General features: G+C 39.5%; 2 protein-coding genes across 4 annotated transcripts in view; one reads left to right on the top strand and one right to left on the bottom strand.

Moving 5' to 3' along the window:
* The window catches only part of NSMCE2 (NSE2 (MMS21) homolog, SMC5-SMC6 complex SUMO ligase), a 126,388-nt gene extending 125,315 nt beyond the window's left edge, over nucleotides 1-1,073 (bottom strand). The window contains exon 1 of the mRNA XM_059866882.1: nucleotides 942-1,073. Within this exon, the coding sequence (XP_059722865.1) occupies nucleotides 942-1,073 (132 nt within the window). The remainder of the gene's footprint in view (nucleotides 1-941) is intronic.
* WASHC5 (WASH complex subunit 5) lies at nucleotides 1,067-26,889 on the top strand. Of its 3 annotated transcripts, XM_059866855.1 has the most exons (30): nucleotides 1,117-1,268; nucleotides 2,082-2,382; nucleotides 4,482-4,627; nucleotides 5,655-5,739; nucleotides 6,006-6,106; nucleotides 7,027-7,219; nucleotides 7,784-7,936; nucleotides 10,440-10,553; nucleotides 11,663-11,834; nucleotides 12,640-12,767; nucleotides 13,078-13,207; nucleotides 14,041-14,153; nucleotides 14,788-14,954; nucleotides 15,613-15,688; nucleotides 16,381-16,491; nucleotides 16,606-16,746; nucleotides 18,169-18,249; nucleotides 18,918-19,019; nucleotides 19,618-19,797; nucleotides 20,213-20,337; nucleotides 20,712-20,874; nucleotides 21,582-21,684; nucleotides 21,795-21,874; nucleotides 23,188-23,291; nucleotides 23,750-23,879; nucleotides 23,987-24,083; nucleotides 24,477-24,630; nucleotides 25,258-25,345; nucleotides 26,421-26,520; nucleotides 26,560-26,889. In XM_059866855.1, the coding sequence occupies exons 2-29, from the start codon at nucleotides 2,197-2,199 to the stop codon at nucleotides 26,475-26,477; spliced, it is 3,480 nt and encodes a 1,159-aa protein (XP_059722838.1). In that variant the 5' UTR covers nucleotides 1,117-1,268; nucleotides 2,082-2,196; the 3' UTR covers nucleotides 26,478-26,520; nucleotides 26,560-26,889. The 3 variants fall into 3 exon arrangements, with proteins under 3 accessions (XP_059722831.1, XP_059722838.1, XP_059722822.1); XM_059866848.1 differs by having other exon boundaries at nucleotides 1,067-1,199; nucleotides 26,421-26,889; XM_059866839.1 differs by having other exon boundaries at nucleotides 26,421-26,889.
* The last annotated feature ends 75 nt before the right edge of the window (nucleotides 26,890-26,964 follow it).

Genomic DNA, 26,964 nt, shown 5'->3' with positions numbered 1-26,964 from the left:
GAAAGGTAGATGGCCACCACCCCAGGATCCAGCATTGTCTCAGCAGCTTCTAAGCTCCTGGCAGTGCAGTGTGTTTGGCACATGTGTTGCTTTCCTTTTATCCCCTACGCTCTGCCATTGCAGGGCTTACAGGTCCTGTTCCCCCCTCACTTTCCAGCTGAGCCAGTCAGCTATATATCACAAGGCAAAGATTTCACTCTTGAACTTTCTAAGTGAATTCTTCAACTTCAGCTTGGAGCTGTCCATTCTAGCTTCCAAGGGAGGGGCACATTCCCCTCGGGAACTGGTTTCACTGCAGTGTTTCCACCACTCTCTTTTCGGCCAGGAAGGTCTTCAATGGTGCCTCAAAGCACTTATCATGTGCAACCCCCAGCCCCTCACTTCTGGAAAACACAACCAGCAAACTCCGTGCTGAACAGGAGACTACTGATGACTTTTTTTTTTTTTTTCCTTTCAGCAAGTGATGAAATGGTCCAGACAGGATAAGAACCAAAAAAACGCTACAGTTTCTATTCTGTTCGCTATTTTAAATATTTGAGGAAAGTACCTAAACTTTCCATGCTTCACTATCTCAAACTATGAAGCAGAAGTAAGAAAAAAGTATTATTTGCTTCTGTAACAGCAGCTCTACAGGTGTCAAGTGCTCTCTGAGCACCAGGACTAGTGTCCAGCCCCAGGCACACTCGGTGATGAGCGGCCACAGGGAGACAACCCTTCCCCGTACGGGCGTGGGGAGCAGCGCCCGCCGAGCAGGACGCCCCGCGCTCCCAGGGCCTCCCGCCGCCTCCCCGCTGCAGGGCAGGCCGGGCAGTCCCGCACGGAGACACGGCCCCGCACCCGTCCCGCCGCCGCTCCCGCGCCCCGGCGGGGAGAGCTGCCCTCGCCCGCGGAGGCGACGGGGCTGGCGGAGACAGCCATCCTCGACAGCGGCCGCTGCTCACCTCGTCCCCGCAGCTCGAGAGTGCAGCTGTCCCGGGGGCGGCCCCACGCCGCCCTCCCGGCGGTAGAGGCAGGCGGGCGGCAGCGCCGGACACCGGGGCAGGCGGAACCGCCTCATCAGCCGGCGCCGTCATGTGATGGGAGGGCTCGGCTACGTCGTAGGGAGCGCCGCCGCCTCCCTCCCATCCTTCCCACCCTCCCTGCATCCTTCTGTGCCCAGAGCCGCCGCCGTCCCTGCCCGCAGCCGCTGCCGGGGCGAGGTGAGCGCACCGGGCGCGGCGGGCGCCGGCGGGAGCCTCTGAGGGAGCGGGGCCGCCCGGGAGCGAACTGTGAGTTCGGCGGCGGCGGAGGGGACGGGACCGGACGGGACGGGATCGGGTTCGGAGCCCGTCCGGCCGCTGCCGGTCTGGGGCCCGCTGTGCGCCCTGTGGAGCAGAACTTGCCGCGGCACTGGGGACCTGGGAGGGCTCCGGGCGCTCGTTCTGGGTCAGAACTGTCTTGTGACGGCTCACTGTCATCTTAAATTTATCGCAGTGGTACGAAAGTGTTTGCTGAAGTCAAGCCTGGTCATAACTTCACGTCGGTGTTTCTGAAGCATAGACGCTGATTTTTGGTGCTGCACGCCCTGTCCCACAGGAAACGTGGGAACGAGTAAAACTGAGCGGGAAGCGCAAGCACAGCATGGAAGCTCGTCCTTCCGTAATAAATGAAGGAACGAAGCTGTGTCATTTCCATTTGCTGTGCAAGTTTTCCTTATTGCTAAAACCCATTATGATCACTTTGGTTGTATTTTTAAAGGGGCTCTTAAAAACACATTTTGTGAAGTGGTTTTGCTTTCCTTGGGCCCAATCTCCTCCCTCGTCTGAATTGCTTCACTATTTGTGATTGTTTCATTCTTCAGTAGTGTTCTTCAACTGTTCTCCAAAAGATCACACTTCCCCTGCCTGCTCACACGGGTCACTTCTCAAACTCAGTGTACATGCTGAAAATTAATTCTGTGCATTTCTTTCATTTTACAAAGCTGTGGATAATTTAGATTTCATAATTTGAAAGACTGGAGAGTATGCTTAAATATCCACAAATTAAACTATCAAAAACATGAATATAAACCACTCTGGATATGTGTGGGGTTTTTTTTACAGGTTATTAATGGCGCAGCTGGTTTCTTCATCAGGCTTTCTGCTTCCAGTAACCTAAAGAGTAAGGATCAGAATCACACTGCAGGACTTCTGCTGCTTTGTGACATCCAGCTCCACCATGGTGGATTTTCTGGCTGAAAACAATCTCTGTGGTCAGGCAATTCTTCGGATTGTTTCCTGTGGAAATGCCATCATTGCAGAACTTCTGAGACTTTCCGAATTTATTCCTGGTGTTTTCAGGCTAAAGGACAAGGCTGATCAGCAGAAGTATGGAGATATCATATTTGATTTCAGTTATTTCAAGGTAAATCCTTTTATTGTTCAACTTCTCCTTAAAGCATTGCTGTCCCACATGAGGATGTTTTGGGTTGTGAAACAGCCATTCCTGACTATTGTGTTTGTTACTACTACGTCTTCCAAAATGTTTGATGAGTCAATCTGGCATGTGAATTTTGATAGATACCAGTTATATAAAATGTGAGTATAGAATTCTGGGGAGGTAGTAGTAGTAGTAGTAGTAGTAGTAATTTCTGCAGGAGCACTAAATAAAACTTCCTCCAGCAGGTTCTGAGCCTGCATGGTTGGTTGTTTTCCTTCAGAGCAGTGCCATGGGCAGTATGCCCATCTTTCTTCTGTTAATCTGTAGCTTATTCTTTGCAGCCATGAAAACTGCTTTCTGCTTTCCTGTCTGACAGTGCTGTGATTGTTCTTCCTCTGGGCTTGTCACATGTGCTGAATAAATAAATAAATAAGTCAAGGAGAAGTGTCCATGGAAAGCCCTTATTTTTCTTTCAGAATTAAGCTTACAGTACTAAGTTCCCTCTGTCATTTTCTAGCATGATTAAGAAGGAACAACAGAGACCATCTAATCTGACTTTATTTGGACTGGACAATACAAGAAATAGTAGTAATAAAGCAAGGAGGGCACTTCTAAAATTTAATTCAATTTCGTTGTAGTAAAAGTTGTAAACTTCAGGCACTGTGAAGCTTAGATACTGAAAATCCAGAGCACAAATGATTTCACAGTTACCTTTAGATCTAAGTGCTTGGTAGAAGTCTTTTTTTTTTAACACAAATTACTTGAACATTTAAAAGCAGATATCTGTAATTGGTAAGAAATACAGTAATCCTTAAAGTCTCAGTATTTTTGAATGTTAAGAAAGCATAAGTGTGCTGTTCTTCAATGTTAAAACCAAATAAATCCATAGAAGTCATACTGATGCAGAAAGCAGAAATTAGAGAGTTTATAGATATTTTTACTGCAAATGCACCCTTCTGTATACATGTCTTGGTTTGAAAAGACAGCTGTGTACTAAGGAAAGCAGGAACCTACCCTAAAATGGAAAATGTAAACCCCCTCCCTCTGATTTGCTATAGATTTGAAATTAAGGGGAGCTCTCAGGCAAAGATATGGGAGCAGGAATAACAGTTCTTTATTAGGGAAGAAAATAAAAATAAAATAGACAATGCAGTAAAACAAAACAACACTGACAGAGTCAGAATACAACCTGACACCCTGTGGGTCAGAGTGTTGGTAGCAGTCCAGTTGGAATGGTGGCTGCAGTCCTCCTGGAGTGGCAGATGTGGTTCTGTTGGAGCAGGGATCCTGCAGAAGGGTGTGGTCTTCTTCTGAAGATCCAGTAGAAGAGGCAGCTGCTCCTCTGGGAATCCAATGGAAAGGCTGCCCTGGTGTCCCAAAATACCAGAGTATATCCAGGTGGGATGCTTGGCTCCTCCCCCCTGGGTGGAGCATCTCACAATGGGCCGCTGTAGTTTTTATCATGGTGTTTGAGAGAAATATGACAGTGGTAAAGGGTTAGGAAAGTTATACTATTGCTATAAGGAAGTCAGGTTCTTCATCCCAACTCCTTTTCCCCCATGATTGTTAATGGCAAAGTTTCTGCATTAATTCAGGAGATGAGTGCTGAGCTAGATGTAGAGTCTGTGGAAAAAACATATCTAATATTTTCAAGCAGTTTGAATGTATGAGAAAGTACTAAGCTTTGTGACCCCTCAACGTTATAGTTTCTATCTGAGAAATCAACCAGAAGAAATGTGTAAAGGAAAAAATTCCATCAGGGAGATAGCACTACAGAAAGCACCCAGTGCTTTCAGGTGTATTGGGGCTTTACTGAAAGCATTGGCTATTCTTTTCAATTGGTTACATTGGATAAATCATATTTAAAGTCATTGCAGATTGTAACAATGTGTAAAACTCATCTTTATGGAATCAATATTTAACCATAAAGTAGGTTAGAAAACTGCAGATCCTTGTTTTGGTAAGAAATGGTAACTCTGGTTTGCACACGGGGGTGGTTGTACATGGTCTGTGTCCTACTGTAGAGAAGTCAAGTAGAGATCAAAGTCAAGCATTGTCTCTAAAGGTGAGTTTCTGTTTTTCAGGGGCCTGAGACATGTGAAGGCAAACTGGAAGCCAAGCCTGAGTTACTGGATTTAGATGAAGAATTTCGTGAAAACAACATTGAAATTTTGACAAGATTTTATTTAGCTTTTCAGAGTGTACATAAATACATTGTAGATTTAAACAGGTATGGCATCTTAAATACATACAAATTTTCAAAGACCAGATTACTGTTTTGTCTTATTGATGAGAAGCTTTTTCCTTAGAGACCCAATATACTCCTTGTTGAAGCATATTCCAGCAAACCTCGGTGGCTGGAGTGAGCACTGACTTTTACTCCAACAGTTCCCTACCAGGTTAATATACAACTTGAAAACATTTAACCTCTTTACCTCAATTCCTCAATTGTAAATTTGAGTTAGTTCTTATTTATCTTAGAGAGTGTCCTGAAGATTTTTTTTTTTAATGAAAGTAGAATCCATATTATGAAGCTAATATTTTTTTAGTTTTGCAAAACAGAATATCAGATAGTTTGGGGTTTTTTTTAACTTTCATTTACATTATTTTTTTTAACTTAATTTTTCAGTGAAGTTGCCGTATTCTCAAGTTTGCTACTCTGACATGTAAAAAACAAAATTAAAGCTTCATTAAATGCTCTAAGAAAAAGTTACTGAGAATCTTAAACATGAGAGTTGGTTTTATTATTGATGTTATATGAAAGCATCAAATGTTTGATATTACTTATTAAGTACTGTTACTGGAAAATCCTTTAATAGGAATAAATCTTCTTTTCATTCAGGTGAACATATGATATTTCTAGCTCTACCTTCCAAATTACAATTGAGATCAATTTATGGTATTTCCAGGAGGTATACTTAGGTAACTACATTAATGCATAGCAGCCTTCCCAGGCTGTACCCACCCATGACAAGATTAAGAGGATGAGCTGGAAGCTGCCAGGTATCCTCCACTGTCTTTCACATACACCATCAGGGTATGCAAGGAAACTTTTGCCAACTGGTTGGCACTAGCTAGGGGTTCCAGTCTCTCTTTTTTAGGAGAGCCTCTCTTCTTCTTTGTCTGAAAAATACCATGCTGCTTGTTCTAGGGAAATGTTCTGATGCATCTGTTGGCTTTCAGAGAAAATGTCACTGACTGAGTTCTAGTTTGAGAGCAAAATAGTCAATGACCAAAGTTTTTGTCATGATTCCTAGATACTTAGATGACCTCAATGAAGGAATTTACATTCAGCAAACATTAGAAACCGTCCTCCTTAATGAAGATGGAAAACAGCTTCTAGTGAGTATTGACTAGTTTTGTAATAGTAGAAAATTAACTCAGTAAGTGCCAAGCTAGACAAAAATTTCGTTTTACCAAATACGTGGAAGTGCTGTCACTCACTTCAAGGAGAACAAAGAGCAAAAATCTTCAGCCTGCCACTTTTCATGTTTGTTGTCTACGTAGCTGACATTGGGTTAGTTTGCCAATACATGTTTTTCTTTAAGTGTTGCTGCAAAATCATGTTTCTGTGATTTTCTTTCTTCATTCTATCTCTTTCCAAACAGTGTGAAGCCCTGTATTTATATGGAGTCATGCTGCTGGTCATTGACCAGAAGATTGAAGGAGAAATCAGAGAAAGAATGTTGGTTTCCTACTACCGATACAGGTTGTGTATATAGGTGTGCAGAAGCACTCAAGGCTGAGATGTGTAACCTGCAGTATGTTCTGTAACCTAGGTCATTGAATTAAGCTAAATGGAAATACTGACACCTCTTTCATCAACTGACTTTATACAGATAATTCAGCAGAGCTCTCTGAATATTAGTAGAACTCCTTGCTTTAGCTTTTAACTGTGATTGCAAGTTCAGCTGCAAAATGAGCAACAGGTTTTTCATTCTCTTACAACAGACATTTGAAGTCCACAAATAAACTTTCAGATAAAGCTTTTGGGCTGCAAGTGCCAGCTGTGAAAGTGTCACAGGTTCCCAAATGTGCAAGGAAACTTTCTGAAAAGTCCTGTCTATATCTAGGTTACAAATGTATTGCAGGTCAGACTTCTTGTAGCACTTTATTAGGTAAATCAGTAACAAGTTTTACAGGGTAGGTTCTCAGCATCAAGGTATAACAGCTGGGGTCTTAAAGGGGGTCTTAAAGTACAAATCCTTCCACACATAAAACAATGCTTTGACTATGTTTATGCCTCCCAGTATATAATGAGAGATTCTTTAACTCTGGAATGCAGAAGTGAATTGACAAGGGGAATTCAGAAATGGGGAGAAAGAAAATGAATTTTTCTTTTTAAAGGGGGAAAAAAAGGAACAAATTCTTCTCTGAATGTAAAGCTCCTTCTTTCTGTTCCTGAGTTTAATTTTCTGTTTGTGCTTTTCTGCTTATCTGGAATTTCAGTACACACATTCATCAGTGTCCTGTAACGTGATATTAATGGGATAAACAATCAAAAACCTCCTTTAGACTTAAGTATTTGTTAATTTTCTTATGAGAAGGGTGTGGTCACAAGGGGTGGGAGAAAAGGAAATTACTAGGACATACAGCTCATATTTTTGTTCCTCTTTTTTTGTAAAACAGTGCAGCCCGATCCTCTGCCGACTCCAATTTAGATGATATTTGTAAATTGCTTCGAAGCACTGGATACTCGAGCCAGCCTGGAGCTAAAAGACCTCCAAACTACCCCGAGAGTTACTTCAGCAGGGTTCCTATAAGTGAAACGTTCATTAGCATGGTTATCGGCCGCTTACGGTCAGATGACATTTACAACCAGGTAAGCCACCCTGAGATAGAAGAGGGCTTTAAAGGGGAGCATTAAATTGTTTCTTAGGTCAATTACTCAGCCATGAAGTACAGAAAAAAAAAATTAATGACAGAGGTTATAGGGTCTCTTGAGGTCAGCTAGTCTGACTTGGCTCAAGCACGGTCAGTTGGAGCAGGTTGCACTGGGCTATATCCAGTTGGATTTTGAGTATCTCCAGAGGTACAAACCACAGAACCTCTCTGGGCAATCTGCTGCAGTACTTGGCCAGCTTTGCAATAAAAAGCACCATTTTTATGTAATGCCTTATGATTGGACATGTCTTACTTGACAGATTTACAGCATAGTAACATCTTACTGTAGCCTGTTAAAAGTAGCACACATCTACGCAGTCAGCTTTTACACTCTGAAATACATCTGGTAAATAGCTGTATGACTAAGCACGTCCAGCTTACCTAAATAAACTTCTTGCCCTGTAGTATCTATACACTGCACTCTTTAATGTGTCCCATAATATTTGCAGGTGGTTTATGATGCACTGTATTATGTTCAGCTTTGTTTTGTTATTTTTTCCAGGTTTCAGCATATCCATTACCAGAGCACCGCAGCACTGCCCTGGCTACTCAGGCTGCTATGCTCTATGTGATACTGTATTTTGACCCTTCTATTCTTCACACTCAACAAGCAAAAATGAGAGAGATCGTGGATAAATACTTTCCAGATAATTGGGTAAAGATTAATTCTGTTTTTAACTGTTCCCTGGATTTCATGTTATAAGAACAATTACAGTATGTGTTACAGAAATGTAATAATAACCTAAAACTAGAACAAATTCTTCTCTGTGGAAATTTTACTTTGTTCAGAGTGAAGCAGTCCAAGTCAAACAATCTGGCTAAGCACGGAAGGCTGTCCTTTGAAAGTGTAATTTATTGTCTTTAATGCTTGAGTCAACTTCATTCTAATACCATCAAGATAAAGTAAGTCTGAGGAAAATGTGTGATGGAAGGCATTTTAGGCATCTTCTAGTCCAGCCTTCTCCTCAAGGCGGGGTTGACTTCAAAGCTAAATCAAGCTGCTCAGGCTTTGCCCAGTTAGATTTGGAAATGTCTACAGTGAAGACTCTGCAGCCTCTATGGATACCTGTGGCTGTGTCTCTCATCACTCTAATGGCAAAGAATTTCTTCCTTCTCTACTACTAGAATTTCCTTTGTTATAGCTTGTTGCTTCTTGTCTTTTCACTGTGCACATCTGAGGTGAGGGTCTAGCTGTGTCTGAATCATAACTTCCCTTTAGGTAGTGGAAGACCACAGTCAGATTCCTCTGACATCTTTCCTCCACCTTAAGCAAACCCTGTTCTTACATACTGGGTCCCCACAGGTGTGTTGGAGGCCTCCTGTTCACTTCATTCCAGTTTGTGCATGTCTGTCTCATACTGAGGAGCCCAATTTTGGACCCATTTCTCTAAATGAGACCCCACGAGAGCTGACTAGAAGGAAAGATTCACTTCCCCCAACCTGCTGGCTGCAGTCTGGCATAGCCCAGTGTCTGATTATTCCTTGATGTCATAAGGCTGTGTGTCTGATTCATGTTTGGTTTGTCCAGCAGGACATTTAGGTCCTTTTCTGCAGAACTGTGACACAGGCAGCCAGTTGTGCTGTTGCAAGGGTTTGGATTTGCCCCAAGTACAGGACTTTATTTGTCATTTCTGACCTTCATGTGGTTTCTGCTGGTGAATTCTACCAGCATGTCAAGAATGCTGTTGAGGACAGTCTTAGTCCCCAACAAATCATCCCACATTGATGTTCTTTGAAAACTTGTTTAAGTATTAGCTCTGTGCTGTTGTGTAAATAACATGGAAGCTAATGCAGTCACTATGTGTGCTTCTATAGACCTTTTCAGGTGCAGTAATTAAAATGGAATTACTGTGTTTCAGTACTGAGATTTAGGATTTCCATCCAGAATCCCTAGTCTGCAAAAACTGCTGTTGAAATAGGCTGGCATATTAGAATGGAGTCCCTAGGTCATCTATATCAAAGGGGATCAGATTTAACAAAGAAACTGTACATTAATTGTGTATCTCTGTTGGTTTCAAGTTGTATTCTTCTGTACCATAAGTGGAGCAGTGAAGCAGGTAGGGAAGAAACTAGCCAGCAATAGCTGGCTATTTCAGTAGACATTTAGAATCCCTCTGTTTCTGGAGAACTACAAGCTTATTTTTAGAAATGACAACTTGACACTGCGAATTTTTGATTATGCCAGCATTTTTATTAACTTGAGTTCATAGTACGAATTGATATTTTTGGACAACACCTATCTTCTTGTGGTCAGGTATGGATCAGTGAGCTGCATCATACAAAATACTTTACTCCTAAGCTGATTTCAAATTATTCTTAGCAGTTAAGTGTAGCCTTTTGAGGAACTGTCATCTACAGGAAATAATGACCTTCACTTCAACCATATGAGAGAGATCCTCATATCAGCAGACCTGGGTCCCATTTGCCTTTACTTGACACTGCCAGAAGAGATCAAAGGCTGACAGTGTCCCCCCAATGTGATCATGCCTGTATGGAGGAATATTGGAGCATCAGTGTGATAAAGCTCATAATCCCACAGCTCTGTACATCCTTCATCTGTCAGTAAACCAAGTCTTCCATTTTCAATCAATTATCTTACAAGTACTTGTTACTTACTCACAGTTCTGCATTTTTAATCATGCTTAAACTTGTGCAAGGAGTCTGAAATCAGTTTCTCTTTGCTCCTCAAAAATCATACTATTTAATCATAATTTCTTTCTGTTGTGTAGCTGTGAATGATGCATAACAGTTTAATTTGGACCTTTGAACATCCTCACAGTAAGATTAGTTCATCTCATTTTGCCCTCCCTGTCATAGTTTTTTTCCCCAGTTGCTTTTATCAGTCTTCTTTAGAGCATCATGGAAATGAAAAATAAGTCATGAATTCATATAGAAAAAAATTGAGTATCATATACAGTGACTGAAAGAACTGTCATCTTGTTTTCAGAACTAAGCTTCTAATTAATTGTGTGCCTTTTGTTTCAAAGTCATCTTCTTGCTTTCCAAAGGTGGTACACCAAAAAGAGTGCAAAAAAGTTCCGTTATCTCTTATTTATACCCACAGCATATCCCTTTCTGTCATAGTTCTAAATGCAAACTTTGTCTTTTTCTTAATAATAACATAAATACAACTTCTTGTTTTCCGCTTCCAATTTTAGGTCATTAGCATTTACATGGGAATCACTGTCAATCTGGCTGAAGCATGGGAACCCTACAAAGCTGCTAAAACTGCCCTCAACTACACACTGGATCTTTCAAATGTCAAAGAGCAGGTACATAAACCAGCATTAAGTATTTTTAGGAAGATGCAAGATGTGTGGGCGTCTGAAGTATATGACCTCAATAATGCATGGGTCCCTTCTTCCTGCCTACAGTATATGTACTGTATTGTATGGCAAACTTAGGGAATATGAGTAGAAATTTTTCCTTCATCTTTAGCTAGAACTCAATTAATAATAAGTGTGGAAGGGGCTCACAGCTGGTCTGTGAGTCAGAAGGGGTTAGTGAAAGAGAGGAGCTGGTAAGAGTTGCCTTTGCTCCTGAAAGGAGCTTTACCAAGGCGATCAGCCTGGAATCAAAGGAGAGAGAGAGAGAGAGAGAGAGAGAGAGAGAGAGAGAAACATGGGGCAGGCTGCCTTGCTCCAATGAATATTGTGTTGCTTTATTCTGACCAACGAATAAGTATAAGCTTTGTGAAAGAGTATGAAAAGACAGCATGCTGTAAAATAAATATAGAGAAGCCTTCTTAAATACAGTGTGTTCTTCAGTTTGTTATGACCATCTACACAGCAACAAATAAGTATCTCCATTCTGTGATAGATTTTTGTTGTTCTTTCCCATTAGGCAATAGAATATTAGTACCATTTTTTAGGAATAATTCCCAGAGAGTATGTAAGTGGCTATATAAAAAGTCTGTATTTTTGAAACATTATGCTTCCTTTGTAGCCTGGACTCTGGAACTACTTTCTGTGGGAACATGTGTGCTGTGTGTGCAGGCTGTTTTCTAACATAGGAAAACTACTTATCAAAGTCTTCTCTTGACTCTTTGTGTCTTCTTGTAGCTTCTGGGTCTCTTTGGGTCATTCCAGAGTTGTATTCCTAAGGGTTTTCACCCTTACCACCTATGAGAAATACCTGTGCTACATCTACTTCTCGTCTTTCTCACTCTACTTTGAGAGCTATAAAAATCTTAGACAAGTATTGCCTTGCTTTTATCTTGCATCCTTTGTCATGCACTTGCTGTGTATAATATTGCCTGCTAGTAATGATAATAATTTTTATAGCACTTTTTTTTTAACTGTGTGCCCTCTGAGATCTCAGGAACATGGTGTATTCCATTTGAGGCAAGGATTTTATTGATGCAGGCTTTGTGTGTTTCAAGGCCAGCAGATACGCTGCAGTCACGGAGCGAGTGCACACGCAGGTGCAGCAGTTCCTCAAGGAGGGCTGCCTGAGGGAAGAGCTGGTGCTGGACAACATTCCCAGGCTGCTGAATTGTCTGCGAGACTGCAACGTGGCAATCCGCTGGCTGATGCTGCACACTGCAGACACCAGTAAGACACTGCTGAGCTCTCAGTCCTGCTCCACTGGGACTTCATTTGGGCCCTGGGGGAAGTTCAGTTCTGCTGCTGTTGAAGTCAGCAGTTTCCGCTGCCGTTTGCAGGAGATTGTTGAGCTCTTGTTTTGCAAATAGTCTCCTGAAGCCTTGTCTGAAACAGCACATGCGTTTCCTCAGTTCTTGTGAGCTGAGCACGGATACAAAAATTAGTAGAAGTCATGATCTTGTTGAATAATATTCTGCAGAAAAATATAATTCTGAAAGTTTTACCTAGCTCCAAAAAGAAAGCAGTGGCCAACTTCTTAAAATGTTAGTAATTAACAGGTTGAAATAAGGGTTTTATTCTGTGGAACTGAAATTCAGCTGAAACTGTTGAGTAATGTCTCTCATGAGAGTCTGGGTGTGTAAGCTGACCTATTTAGACATTCCCTTATTTGAATGCTTGTGCTGTCTTTGAGGCTTCTTGATATGCAAGACGGTTTCTGTTCACACCTCCATATAATTTTTGTAATGGTTTTAGAAACACTGATCTCAGGGCTTCTTGGTCAGAGGGACTAAATTCACATCTAGTTTCAGAAGCCTGCAGAAGTTTTAAGAAGGCTGAAGCACCAGGGAAACTTTAATTATATTCTATTCAAAGGAAGAGTTAAGTGGGGATTTTAAGAAAATAAGTGGGGATTTACAAACCAGAGCAAATTTTTTTTGCCTTCAAGCTGTTAAAAAAGAATGTATTTACAAAGATTGAAAAGTGTGGCCAAATTCTCTGTAACAGTGGAGAAATGTTGTCTTTCCATTCTCAGCTTGTGATCCAAATAACAAACGTCTCCGCCAGATAAAGGATCAAATTTTAACAGACTCAAGGTACAATTCCAGGATCCTTTTCCAGCTTCTTCTGGATACAGCTCAATTTGAATTCATTTTAAAAGAGGTAATGTGCTGCAAACCAGAGTCTTCTAAGATCTCTAACCTGAAAAATTCACTGGGTATTTTTAAAAGTGACTAAAAATCAATAAGTCTTCATTGTACTGTTCTATAAAATTCACTAAGCTTCTGTCACTGTATGTCCATCAGACTGCATTGCTTAATATTTTTAATTTTGTTTTTTTAATATTCTGGCAAGATCCTGAAGATATGTAGTAATCACTTAGTCAGTTCCATCTGTTTTCAGTATTTTATTTCATCTATTGTGATATGCCTCATTGCCAGTTTTGTAAACCAAATGCTTTGTGTTTCAGTAGATGTTCAAGCAGATGCTGTCAGAAAAACAAGCAAAATGGGAGAACTATAAAAAAGAGGGGTCTGAAAGGATGACTGAGCTTGCTGATGTCTTCTCAGGAGTTAAACCTCTTACTAGAGTGGAGAAAAATGGTAATTATTAAAAATTAAACTGTGGGGGGGAAAAAAGTTATTTCAATTTATATTTCCAAAGTGATACCAAAATAAACCACATTAATCTCATAGTGATAATATAGGAACAATTTTCATGTCCCTCAGCTGCCAGAGAAGTCTCTATCTCTTGTCTTGTTTAGGTTTTCAGCACATATTCCATATGTAAGCAGTATTTAGGTACCTAATATTTAGATGGCCCTATTTTTAAAACTATTTTTCATTCCTTTATTTAGATATACCAGTTTAAACTATAAAATTTCAGTTCACTTCTGTATATATAATGGAGCTCACATTACCATGTTCTATATACAAAGGAGTGAAAAAACTATGCCCATTAAATTTAGGGATGGTTTAACCTCTTCCCTAATTCTTTCCCTGGCTGTAACCTGCATTTCAATTGTATCAGTATTTTTCAAAAGAAGAAAACCTTCTTTTACTTGTTCTCTTCACTGAATGGTATTCTCCAGGTTCTCTAAGGACTTTAAAAGTCGAATCTGTGCTTCTTTCCAATCCTTGCACTCTTTTTTGAAACACCTATCATTTTCTCTTGAACTGGTGAAAATAAGATTTTTTTAATCCCCATTTATGTTGATAGGTGTTTTTAATGTTGCATGTGCAATTTACCTGAGCATTTGCCAATTTACAAGTGTACATGTTGAAAGACTATAAATGTACCAGTGAAATAAGGACTTGTAAAAATAATCTCCTGTGTGTATAGCTTGTTTGTTTCTTTTGACTAGCAGGTTCCCTTTATTTTTGGTGTCTATCATACATGCAGAGATTTCTTTAATTTTTTCTTAATCCTTTAATAGAAAATCTCCAGGCTTGGTTCAGAGAAATCTCCAAGCAAATAATGTCTCTGAACTATGATGATTCCACTGCAGCAGGCAGAAAAACTGTGCAGCTAATTCAGGCTTTGGAAGAGGTATGGCAAAGACATTTTGAGATAAATGACCTTGTCCTTCTGGAACAGCAGCATTTTTACACATGTAGTGACTTCTGATAGCAGAGATGCAAAACAGATCTGCTTTTGAACAACTGTTTAAGTCTATTAGATCTTTGCTGTTACATATCTATAATAAGTAGGTGTTTTGTATAAACCTTGGTATTGTAAAATAAGAGATGTAGTATGAAAGGTCATGCTACCTGTAGTTGAGGGTTTGTAGGTTTTTTCAAAGACCTTAATTCAGTATTTAACATTATTTGGCAATATTACTCATTTTTTAGAAGTGCTGAAAATAAATTAATTTGAAACTAGAAAGGGTGATTTGAAATGCAAAATTAAAAAGAAAATCTGTATTTTTTCTGTGTGTGCTTCTTCTGTTTCCAGGATATAAAAGAGTACTCAGAATGATGTTTCACAGTACACCTCCTTTAATTAGTTTGTGAAATTTATTGTTAATACACTCTATATAACAGGCCAGGATTTAAGTGTCTTACTGCTACTAACATCCAGAAGTGTCAGCTTACTGATTCTGTTTCTATTGCTGTCCTTAAAGATGAACAGAAAACAACCAAAAAAGAGTGCTTTTATGAGTTTATTTGTTTTTTAAATACAGGTCCAAGAGTTTCACCAGCTGGAAAGTAACCTGCAAGTTTGCCAGTTTCTGGCTGACACCCGAAAGTTTCTCCATCAGATGATCCGAACTATCAACATTAAAGAAGAGGTCTTGATCACCATGCAGATAGTTGGTGATCTTTCTTATGCTTGGCAATTAATTGACAGGTATGTTAGCAGGACCTTTTTCTTCCAGTCAGTACCCATTTGTAAAGCTTGTGGGAAATCACATGCATAAATGTTATTAAGACTATCAACATTCCAATTTAAAAACAGTCTTGAAGCATTTCTCTGTGAGTTGTTGAGTATACTGAGTTATAATCAGCTTGAATAGGAATTAACACCCATCCTTCTCAGGTTGTTAACTGCAGGTTAAATTATAGTGTAAGTTTTTTCTGTCTATCCTCTTCTAACTATAACAGCTGTGTTAACCTCCTGTCTCCATCCTTTAGTCTTATTAAGTGCTCTCCAAAATACTGGAGTTCATTTTTCAACCAAAAAAAACAAATGAGGAAAGACTAATGCTCAAGAACTCTGTTTCCATGGTGGGATTTTGCTGAGCTGCTGCTTCATTGCCGTGGCTGATAACACTCTCTGTTGCTTCATCTTTTGTCCCACTTCCCCTTTTTCATATAGGGATTTTCTAACCAGTATCTCTTCAGACCCAGATCCTCCTCTATGAAGTTTGATTCTCCCCTATTGAAGTTTGCTGGTGATCTCTTGTGCCATTTACACATTACACTGTGCTGTTGACATACAATTAAACAGTTGAAAATAACAGTTCCAGGGGAAGAATCTGATTTGTTTTGTTTGTTTCCTACCCCAGCTTTACATCTATTATGCAAGACAGCATAAGAGTCAGTCCATCTATGGTAACGAAACTCAGAGCCACTTTCCTAAAGGTAAGTATGAACAAGACTGAATGTACTTGAACACTGCAGGTCAATTCAAGCAGTTTGTTTAAAAGGCCTTAAGCTCTGAAATCAGTTAAGACTTCCTTTTATCAGCATCTTCTGTGTCTAGTTTTTTTTAGGCAGTATTAAATTAACTCAAGGTTAGTTTTAAGGAAAATAAAACCAAGTTATGCATGTTTTTATAATGCAACAATTGCATTCCTGCTGTTAAGCAAATAAGTCTCTTGTCCAGCCTCTACTCATTTTCTGGAAGCATTTACTATTTTCTGGAGGCATTGGTGCACAGATGGGATCTTCTGCATGTGGATCGGAGCAGGCTGAAGGAATTAAAAAAGTTATGTTCTCTGTTCCTCTGTCTGTTGAGGAAGCTCTGGCTTCAGATGAAAATATCATCTGTAGAAATAAGAATGGGGATTAGTGTGAGTGAGGATATAAAATTACAATTGAAATGTCCCATGCAGCTGTTAAGATTTTAACCATTTAGGGAGGGTAGCCTTATGGACTGTTTGACTTCTAACAATTTTTCAATTTTTTTCCCTTGGAAAGCCTGGTATAACGCTGCTCCTTAGGAAGAATCTAGTCCTTTGGGTTGTAGGATAAGAGCCTGAGCAAGAGAATTCAAGCATATAATTTTCCTCAGAAAAACAAATGTGAAGTTAAAATGTTAACTTTATTTCCAGCTTGCTTCTGCTCTTGATTTGCCACTCCTCCGTATCAATCAAGCAAACAGCCCCGACCTCCTCAGTGTGTCCCAGTATTACTCTGGAGAGCTGGTTTCCTATGTGAGAAAGGTGGGTGCTTATAAGGCATAATTGCTTTGTTCTCTAATTATTTTTTCTTAATTGAGGATTATTTTCTTAATGAGAATATACTGACTGTGGGTGTTTCTTCTCTCCTTTGCAAAGGTTCTGCAGATAATTCCGGAAAGCATGTTTACATCTCTTCTCAAAATCATAAAGCTCCAGACTCACGATATTATTGAAGTGCCTACTCGCCTTGATAAGGACAAGCTACGAGATTATGCTCAGCTGGGACCACGATATGAGGTGCAGTTAAAACAGGGAATTCTGAAAAAGCAAACCTTCTAGGTGGCCAACTTTAACATAAGTTGAAATATGTACAGCTCCATAGAGTTACAGTTTAACAGCGAAGTTACATTTGTTGACTTGAAGTTAAAACTGATGGGTGTTACTGTGAGCATACCTTTTCACAAGCACAGATGAGTAACTTTTGAGCTTCTGTTTGTAGTTTAAATTTTCAATCTTGTAGAGAAGGAGAGAAAAAAAATCTAAATAAATTTATAAATGAGCATAAATATATATTTATTTATTGGAGAGGATGGAACCCTGAAAACCTGAGTCTGAAATGAAGCCCTCCACATTTGGCATTCTTGTTCTAAGAGGAGAAGGTCAAAGACTGATTAAGCCAGCAAGGTTAAGCTTTTTGCCATTCTCAAATGAGGAGATGATGGAGGCACATTGATTTGACCAGATAAAGCTGCTGTTGCTCTTTTTGTCTCTGGTTTTTCTTCTGCATTGTAACCAGTCTGGAAGAGTGGGCAAACATTAAAATTATGTGGTTTTATTTTCGGTAGAGGAAGATGTGACACAAAAAGCTGAGCAGATCAGTAAGTCTTTCCCCCAGAGAAAGACTAATCTTAACTGATCTAATAATCAGTTAAGATACCATCTTTTCCCTGGAGATTTTGCCAGAGTTCTCACTTGTTAGGTGTTTTCTGCAAACAAGCTGTGATCTCTGATTAAGCTGATGTTCAGTCCTGACCACTGGGTTTAAACTCCCCCGTGAGACTTTTTAAAGTGAGTCTGGCTTGTGTGTGGGTGGGAGTGAAGGAGAAGGCAGTGTTCAGTAATGTTTTATTTTGAGACAGTAAAAGGAAAACAGATTATACTAAAGCTGTTTACCCTTCCAATTTCTGTTGTACTGTAGATGTGAAGTGTCTTCTCTATTCTGTATTGTAAACACCTGAAAGGCAGAAGACTGTCTGAACTCTGAGCATAAGGATAATAAAAACTGTAAATATTTGTAAAACTTCAAGTGAATGTGCTACCATATTGTATCAGTGGAAGTACTGAGGTGAACTCACGGTGGCAGCAGGCTTTATTATAGAATAACTACTGTGAGCTGTGTTCCCAACTTGCTCAAAGGTACCAGCTGAGAGTTTTGTCCATAATATTTGTGCACCCAAGATATGGCTGGTCTTTCCTTCTGTAATCCCTCTGAAGCCTCTGAGAGGTACCTGTTCTTTCCTACTGCTAATACACTTCTATTTATCTCAATAAAAGAAAGGTAATTTTGTAAGTAAGTCTAGAACAAGATGTAAAGTTGAAAGTATATCAGTGCAAATTATTTAAATCTAAAATAGGAAACTGCCACTGGGAAACGTGGAATTTTTTTGAGAAATTATTTACATCTATTGAAGCAGTTCAGTGAATTTTTTTCTCTTACAGGTTGCCAAGCTAACCCATGCAATTTCAATCTTCACTGAAGGTATCCTCATGATGAAAACTACTCTAGTTGGTATCATCAAGGTAATGATCCATTATTTCAATAGGAAAAGGTTGTTTGGTGGCAGTTAGTACTTTAGCACAGATTTCAGCACAATATATGAGACCTCAAGGAAAAATAAAAAGACAGGAAAATATAAGTTTGCATACAAATTTTCAAACAGTGATGCCTAAATTGGCAGCCAGATAAGAACTATATTTTTTCAGGTTCCTAGGAACCCACAGTCTCCATTATTAATAGATTCATCCAGTGTACGTGATGATCATTGGAGGTTTTTCCTGCTGGAAAGCATTTCTGAAGATCTGTTTCTTCCATTGGTATAATCTGTCCTGCAGTTTTATATTAAGGATACATTGATACCTCTTTGAGAACAGAAGCAAGTATTCTTGAAGAAACATACACTTCTTAATGCATACTGGCTTCTTAGAATTGTACAACATTCTCAGTGGATCACAAACAAAATTTGAATATGAGAACTATAAACCTTTGCCTTCAACTTAAAGAAATAATTTATTCTCTAGTAGAAGTATGTAAATTTTTTTTCTTTGAACAAGCTCTGGGGGTTAAGTGCATCTGTTAACAGTGCTTTCCTGTTTGTCAAAAGTATTTGATATCTTCCTTGGTACAAAATAAATCCTTTATAATTTTTATACCTTTCTGACTTTAAAGGAAAAGTATTTATTCTACTTAGGTGGACCCAAAACAGTTACTAGAGGATGGAATAAGGAAGGAGCTGGTGAAACGGGTGGCCCTGGCTCTTCACAGGGGCCTCATCTTTAATCCTAGAGCCAAGGTTGGTTTAATTTTTTATGTAGCTTGGGTGTGCAGGGGCCTCTTTTATTATACCGCCTTCTAAAAAATAATTTATGCTTTTATGTGCAGATTTCCTTTTGTAAAAATAGTTTTGGACAACTGGAGGTTATTTGGAATTCTTTATTTGATGTTCAAATGAGTTTATAAACTGCCAAGTGTACATAGAATTAAAAAACATCTTTTTATTCTATTCCAAAGTGTCTTGTCAATAATGAATTCACAGTGCTGCCTTTGTCTGTGATGATTGACAGGTCACATAAGCCAAGTAAACATAGACAGGCAATGATAAAATAAGGAGTGACTCCGTGTTTTGATCCTGTCCAGATTGTTGAATCTCCTAGATCAGTCAATAATACCACTGAAGGCAAAAATAAATACGAAGTGGGAGGAAAAAATATTTAGTAAGAATTAATTCAGATATCAAACTTTAGTAAATTTCTAAGTGCTTTTCAGATCTGGCTAGACCATAGTGAAATGCTCTAGAGGTTGTTCTCTAAGGGTATTTAGAAGCCTTTTAGATTTTCTTTGAATTCTACCTGTTGACAGTTCTGGTTTTATCTTTTTGTTGTTGTCTCCAGCCAAGTGAACTCATGCCCAAACTGAAGGAAATGGCAGCTACAATGGATGGGTTCCATCGATCATTTGAATATATCCAGGATTATGTCAACATATATGGTTTAAAAATTTGGCAAGAGGAAGTGTCTCGTATTATTAACTACAACGTGGAACAGGAGTGCAATAACTTCTTAAGAACAAAGGTGCTACTCAAACCCAAAACCAACAAAAAGTTGATAAATGTCTTTAGAGTTGGCTGTTAGATCCTGTGACTGATGGAGCATGTGTAGCCATTGTTCATACCACTGTGACTTCAACTGAATGTGCTAACTGCTGTGTAAAACATCTGCCCCCAGCTTATTCTGAAATGTTGCAGCATCTCTCCCGCATGATTTGTACATAAAAGGAAAGTACCCAAAATAGAATATTTTGGTATAGTTTTTTAATAAGATTCATTCTTCTCTTTGCTTTGTTCTGTTTTTATAGTGTTCTGCTGTGTGTAATTTACAATATTGTGTTACAGTGTGCTCCTTTTAAATCGAACAAAAGGAAAGTTTCTAAGCAAATGAAAAAGGTGCAATGGGAACCCTACAAATTACTGTAAAATTTATTTTTCAGATTCAAGACTGGCAAAGTATATACCAGTCTACTCATATTCCTATACCAAAATTCACACCTGTGGATGAATCTGTAACATTTATTGGTCGTCTTTGCAGAGAAATCCTGAGGATCACAGACCCAAAGTAAGTACTTGGTGTCACCATGCATTGGATAGCTCCAATTCCACCATACACAAACCAAAATACAAGAGATAGTTTTTCCTTAGCTGTCATATCTTTATCTAAAACCAGATTTACTCAGTCCATCCCGTACATTTTAAAGGTTAGTCTAGAAAACTGGTGATTTTACTCTAAGAAGGAAAACAGTGTGTTAAACAAATGGAGGAGAGAGAAATCAGGAACAGTTGACAGAACACTGGTGGAGATAGGAATAGCTAAACATCACCAGAGATACTTGGAGAGTCTTTCTCATCTAAGAAAGGTAACTCATTACTGAGAGTATCACAGGAACTGTCTGCAGCTTTTTCTGAAGTTGTTTGCTGATTTTTTTCCCTCAGAATCACGTGTTACATTGACCAGATGAATACCTGGTATGATATCAAAACTCATCAGGAAGTCACCAATAGTCGTCTCTTCTCAGAGATCCAAGATACTTTGGGTACCTTTGGTCTCAATGGCTTAGACAGGCTGCTGTGTTTCATGATTGTAAAGGAGCTGCAGGTAATTTCTGAACTTCAGTTTCTCAAGGCCACAATGCTTTATTATTTAATAATGAAATTTAAAAATCTGTTAATTATGGAAATGATAAAATTAAATCAAAAGCATTTGAAAAATGGTTGTTCAACTGCAAAAGTGAGAATTTCAGTTACAGATAAAATTATGGAAGTTGGTGCTCTTAAGTAAATGGTGCTGTGTAATTCCAGGTTGTGTGGGGATGCTTTCTGAAGGTGTACACTTTGTGTGTACTTAAAAGTTGATTTCAGGTCATCTTCTATTTTTCTGTCTAGATATCAACAAAGATTGTTTGGGTCTACCATAATACATACAGTGTCAATTCTGTGAAATTACCGTTTCCCTAGTACCTGTTATGTGAAACCAAGTTTTTTTGTTTCCTGAGGAGAATCTAGTTCTAGCCTGGTTAGAGATTTTAAGGGAAATAAGTATCAACAAACACAGTTCATCCTGAAAATTGACTTATTACTGTCCATAGTGGATATATACTGACAAGGGGGATCTTCTTAATGTCCTAACATTGATTAACATAACTCCAAAAAGCAAAAATTGTAACTACAGAATTCCTCGACTCTTCATTTATGGAAATAGTCTTCCCCTGCTGTTAAAAAATTATTATTGCTCCAGTGCCATCAAGATAATTCATAGAGTGCATGTGTGATAATTTTACCTACTTATTTCTTTCTTTTATTTAGAATTTCCTCAGCATGTTTCAGAAAAATATATTGCGTGACAGGTCAGTACAAGATACCTTAAAAGCACTTATGAGTGCTGTCAGCCCCCTCAAAGGAATCATTGGTAAGTGCTTACTGGTTAAGATGGAAAAAAGCAATTGTCTTTGTACACTTGCATTTATTTCTCTTCTTTCTTGTTCTTTTTTTAATGCTTCACCCTTCTTCTTTTCTCAGCAAATTCAAACAAGGTTTATTCTGCAGCAATTGCAAAAACACAGAAGATCTGGACAGCTTATTTAGACTCCATAATGAAGGTAGGTTCATGTGGCTTACTGTTAGTCAGAATTCATTCAAGGCTCTTTGGTTATATTGGCCCCTCCATTCAGGAGGGACATGGAGGGGCTGGAGTACATCCAGAAGAGGGCAACAGAGCTGGTGAAGGGTCTAGAGGTAAGTCCTATGAGGAGCAGCTGAGGGAGCTGGGAGTGTTTAGCCTGGAGAAAAGGAGGCTCAGAGGGGACCTTACCACTCTGCAACTCTCTGAAAGGAGACTGTAGCCAGGTGAGGGTTGGCCTCCTCTCCCAGGTAACAGTGACAGGACAAGAGAACATGGCCTCAAACTGCACCAGGGGAGGTTCAGGTTTCATATCAGGAGGAATTTCTTCATAGAAAAGGTGGTTAAACATTGAAACAGGCTGCCCAGGGAAGTGTGGAGTCACTGTCAGGTGTTCAAGGACAGACTGGATGTGGTACTCAGTGCCAGGATTAGTTCACAAGGTGATGTTTGGTCATTAGTTGGACTCAATGATCTCAAGAGTCTCTTCCAATCCTAATGGTTCTGTGATTCTGTGATATTTTAATCTGCCTATTTTACTATCTTATATTATATTGAATTGGAATTATGTAGCATCACAAGTGAAACAGGCTTGGTTTTGCAAGAGCTCCTGAGCTTCGTTTGTGTGGGCACCTCACACTCCCCAAAGTGCTTAGCACTGAGATTCATGAGAAATCATTCACCAAAAGCAGAGTCTGGCATTAGGGATCTGATCTGGGCAGACTAAGTTAGTGTTCAGTGTCAGGAGCTCTGGAGCCTCCTCACAGTGCCTTGTGACCATGATACACCCAAGGATAAAGTTTGGAGCAGTAGCATTTCCCAGACTTGCCTTGCCACAGAAGGCATTGTGCTGGGCTGGAGATTTAAACAAGCTGTCCCACTGTCTTGGCTCTTTAGCTTGTCTCTGTAATGATATATTGGGACCAGCATTTCTCAGAGTGCTGTGGATGTTTGTGTTACTGGAGTGAAGAGGAAAGGCCAGGGAAGGAGAAGGTTGACTGCAATGAGTCTCTCTGCTGTGCTGACCCTAAGATGTACAGAGAGGTGGGAAGCAGAGAACAGGCATTTTCACTGACCAATGAAAAGCAAGTAACTGGGGTTTTATACCTGGTACCTTTTTTGTGCCCTTTTCCCTTGGCCTGTACCTGTGACCAGGAGCTGTGTGTAAACTTCAAGCACTGTGACTACATCTCTGTTCCAAGTGCACTGTGCAGTTGGGGTCAGTCTTTGGCTCCACTCTTCCTTCATTGCATTCAGTATAACACACCACCCTTTTTGTGTTTGTGTCAACAGGTTGGTCAGATGCAGATTTTAAGACGACAGATTACCAATGAATTAAATTATTCCTGCAGATTTGACTCCAAGCACTTGGCTGCTGCTTTGGAAAATCTCAATAAGTAAGAAGCAAAATGTGCTGAAGAGCTGCTTGTATCACTGTGATGTAATTGTTATCAGCTCAGAAATCCTTAAAATCTAAATTACAGCAAAATGTGACATCTGATTTGTGTGCAGGTTTTTGTTGATCAGTATTTGAATTTTAACCCAGCAAAAACGTTAAAAATAAATACTTGGCAAGTAAGTAGTTTGAACATGCATTTTCTAATAGCTTTTGGTTATGCCTGGTTCTGAACTCATATTTAGATGAGAAAAAGGAACAGAATATGTATGGTGCTGATTTTGAATCAAATATGATGTTTGTAAAAAGACTCCAGAAAAGGTGTTTTACTCTTGATTGTGGCCATGTAGAGGTTTTTGTATCTTTGAAATTTTTATATTAGTATGACATGTGGCATCATGTAAGGTTCATTCAGGGATATTTTTAAAAATTATTAAATATAATCTGTTTTCCTTTTAGAGCAATACTGGCTGACATTGAAGCACATTATCAGAACCCATTACTACCTTATCCTAAAGAAGACAACACTCTTTTATATGAAATCACAGCTTATCTGGAAGCTGCTGGCATTCACAATCCATTAAATAAGGTCAGGCACACATTCTGGTGTTTGGTGCAGTTTGCTTTTTTCTATTTTTTTCTTAACTGAGAAAAAAAATAGAAGACCTGTACTACTCTTTTTTTTTTTCCCCTCAGATCTACATAACAACAAAACGTCTGCCATATTTTCCCACTGTCAACTTCCTATTCCTCATTTCCCAGTTTCCCAAACTTCAGTACAACAGAAATTTAGGTAATGTGTAAGTTGCTGTTTGTCTAAATCTAATTAAAACCTATGTGAAATTATCTGTGGAGAAGTTAGTAAGTTACCTGCATAGAAATACGCAGTTCCTGACTTTATCAGTTCCGTTCAGGCAGTTTTGTTATACTATTTAAGCCAAATGCAGTAGGAAACAGAATCCAGACTCGTGGCTTTCTCATTCTATCGTTTGCCTCAGTTAATATCATTAAGCCATTCACCATGGAAGACATGCAGTTGTTACATTAGATTTGGACTTTTTTGTGTGGGCAAGCAGAAGGGGAGACAGCAAGAAAAGCCATGAAGAGTACATTACCTAAGTTAGCCTGAGCTGTAAGAATATGTTCTGGTTTATAACATGTATTGTTTTGGGTTTTTTCTGTGCAGGAGTGGTGTGCAAGCGGCCAGCTGATCAAATTGACTGGCTTCCTTTGGTTCTGGGGCTCCTTACCCTGTTGAAACAGTTTCACTCGAGATACACAGAACAATTTTTGGCTCTGATTGGTCAGTTTATTCGTTCAACGATGGAGCAGTGCACAAGGTATCCATGTTCTACTTTTTACCGAAGTATCACCTCTGTGAAGAGGACTTCAGCTGTGAAAAAGCACTGCTTTTCCAGTATTTTTGTTCTAGCAGAGGATAGCTGACATTTGCAGTCTTTTGGTACTCGAAGGAATCTTATAAAAAAAGGTGGAGATGGTCTTTATATATGGGCAGACAGGGACAGGAAAAGGCAGAATAATTTAAACTAAAAGAGGGGGGACATTGAGGTTAATGTTAGGAGGAAATTCTTTCCCCTGAGAGTAGGGAGGTACTGGAATGGGTTTCACAGAGAAATGGTGGATGCTCCATGCCTGGAGGTATTAAAGACCAGGTTGGATGGGGCCTGAGAAAACTGGTCCAGTGGAAATTGTCCCTTCCTATGACAGGGGTGTTGTAACTCCATGATCTTTAAAGTTCCTTCCAGCCCAAACCATTCCATGATTGCATTAGACAATAACAACAATATTTTACTAAATAGAAGATTAAAATACTATTTCTATTTGTAATGGAATCACATGACCCCTAGTGGACATGGTGTTATTTGAAGGCTGGCATTTTCAGGTAATTTAATCCAAGTAACTGGTTGATTAGTGAGAGTGTGATCTCCCTGGTGGTTTAATTTTAGCCAGAAGATTCCAGAAATGCCTGCTGATGTAGTGGGTGCCCTCATGTTCCTGGAAGATTACATTCGATACACCAAGTTACCAAGAAAGGTAAGAAAGAGAATTCCATGTCTCTGAATATGCCCCTAAACACCCCAACCATTTTCCCTGAAAGAGGAGCAGGGAATGTGTGCTCCCACTCCATTTTAGCCAATGAAGGGATCTGGCCAGGGAGACACTGCCCACACTTTTCATTTGTACTACAAATGAGCCAACATAAAAAAAACCAGCTCAGGGTCCTGCTGATGCAGAAGCAGCCCTGGTTTGTAGAGTTCAGTCCCATTACTACAATAAATAGATGAATACTAATAAATAAAGGATTTTACCTTTGTGCTAATTTCAAACAAGTCTGCTAAATTTAATCTTCATTGTATAATGCTGGGGGCTGTTGGGAAGGAAAGAAATAAAATAGAAGTTCCAAGATATTTCCAAGTAATACTAAACTTAGCAGTATTCTAAACACAGGGCAAAAAGCTAATTAGAAAGTCCAAATTTTGGTGAAACACTGTATCCAGTCTTTCCTTCACTTCCTGCCAAAGCCTAATTTCCCAGGCAGCTTCCTTGTCTCACATGCAAGGGAAATGCTAAAAATCTTCTTGTTTCATGTTTACTTTGACTTTGTTTCATGTTTAAATGCAACGTAACTACATTTGAAGATTATATATTATTTATCTGTAGTATTCAAAATAAGTCATAATCCTGATTGCTATATATAGGCTGTACCTCTGTGGTTCTTGAATAAGCATTCAATAGCCATTTCCCAGCTAATATTCATGATGAAGAGGGTGAGATTCTTCCAGTCTCCTCTTCCCAGCCCACAGTTCTGTGTGGTGGAAGGTTCCTGTGTCAGTCCTGCAGCTGTAGGTGATGCTGTGTGCAGCCCAGCAGAGAGGACAGCAGCATTCCTCCAGTCCTCCTCTGTCTCTGTGCTCCTGGCATCTCCTCAGAGCCCTGCCTGGGCTGTTCCTTCCTTGCTTTGAGCACATCCAGGAGCACATCTGGTGCCAGGGTGGCTCAGGTCAGTGGTGTGTGTGCTCGAGTCATGGGTCAGATATGCTTGTTAATGGATGAAAGGACAACAGATGGATAATGCAAATGCTCCACTGTGCCTTCCTGTGTCCCTCAGGTTGTTGAAGCCCACGTGCCAAGCTTCATTTTTGATGAATTCAGAACTGTTCTATGAATATGGAGAGGGACCAAGGCTTTTTTCCAAACCTGAAATGAGGCTTTTCTCCAAACCAAGGCTTTTCTCCAAACCTGAAATGAGTTGGGGCCTGAGGATGAAGCAAGTACAGCTGTTCAGAAATGTGTCTTTTCTTTGCTTCAAGGCAGTGCCTACAGCTGTCTCTGTGAAATGTAACCATCAGCACTAATCTATATAACCCTTGTCTAAATTTTGGCATGATACACAGCGTGTATCTCCTCTAAAGAGTGTACATTTTGTACTGCACATTATAAATGCTGCATGTAATTGTTTATGTATAAATCATCTAGGGTTTTTTTTTTTTTCTGAAGAACTATCTGTGGAAGTTTGACTTTTGTATCAGAAATGAACAGTGAAATTGGAAATAAAGGTGTTGGATAGTTTGCCAAGACTGATGATTCCAAATAGAATTTTCTTTTTAAAAGAACCAGGAGTGAGAATGCATGTACAGTGTAAAGAGGTTTGA

The sequence above is a fragment of the Haemorhous mexicanus genome, chromosome 1 (genome assembly GCF_027477595.1).
Source record: "Haemorhous mexicanus isolate bHaeMex1 chromosome 1, bHaeMex1.pri, whole genome shotgun sequence".
NCBI classification, from domain to species: Eukaryota; Metazoa; Chordata; class Aves; order Passeriformes; family Fringillidae; genus Haemorhous; species Haemorhous mexicanus.
Note: the sequence above shows the minus strand (reverse complement) of the source record. Positions and strands in the feature narration are given on the sequence as shown.

Coding starts and splice junctions, on each gene's coding strand:
- WASHC5 (XM_059866848.1), top strand. CDS start 2,197: ATGGTGGATTTTCTGGCTGAAAACAATCTCTGTGGTCAGGCAATTCTT. Junction 19,020..19,617: donor TCTTTAATCCTAGAGCCAAG/GTTGGTTTAATT, acceptor TGTTGTCTCCAG/CCAAGTGAACTCATGCCCAA. Junction 19,798..20,212: donor ATAACTTCTTAAGAACAAAG/GTGCTACTCAAA, acceptor TTTATTTTTCAG/ATTCAAGACTGGCAAAGTAT.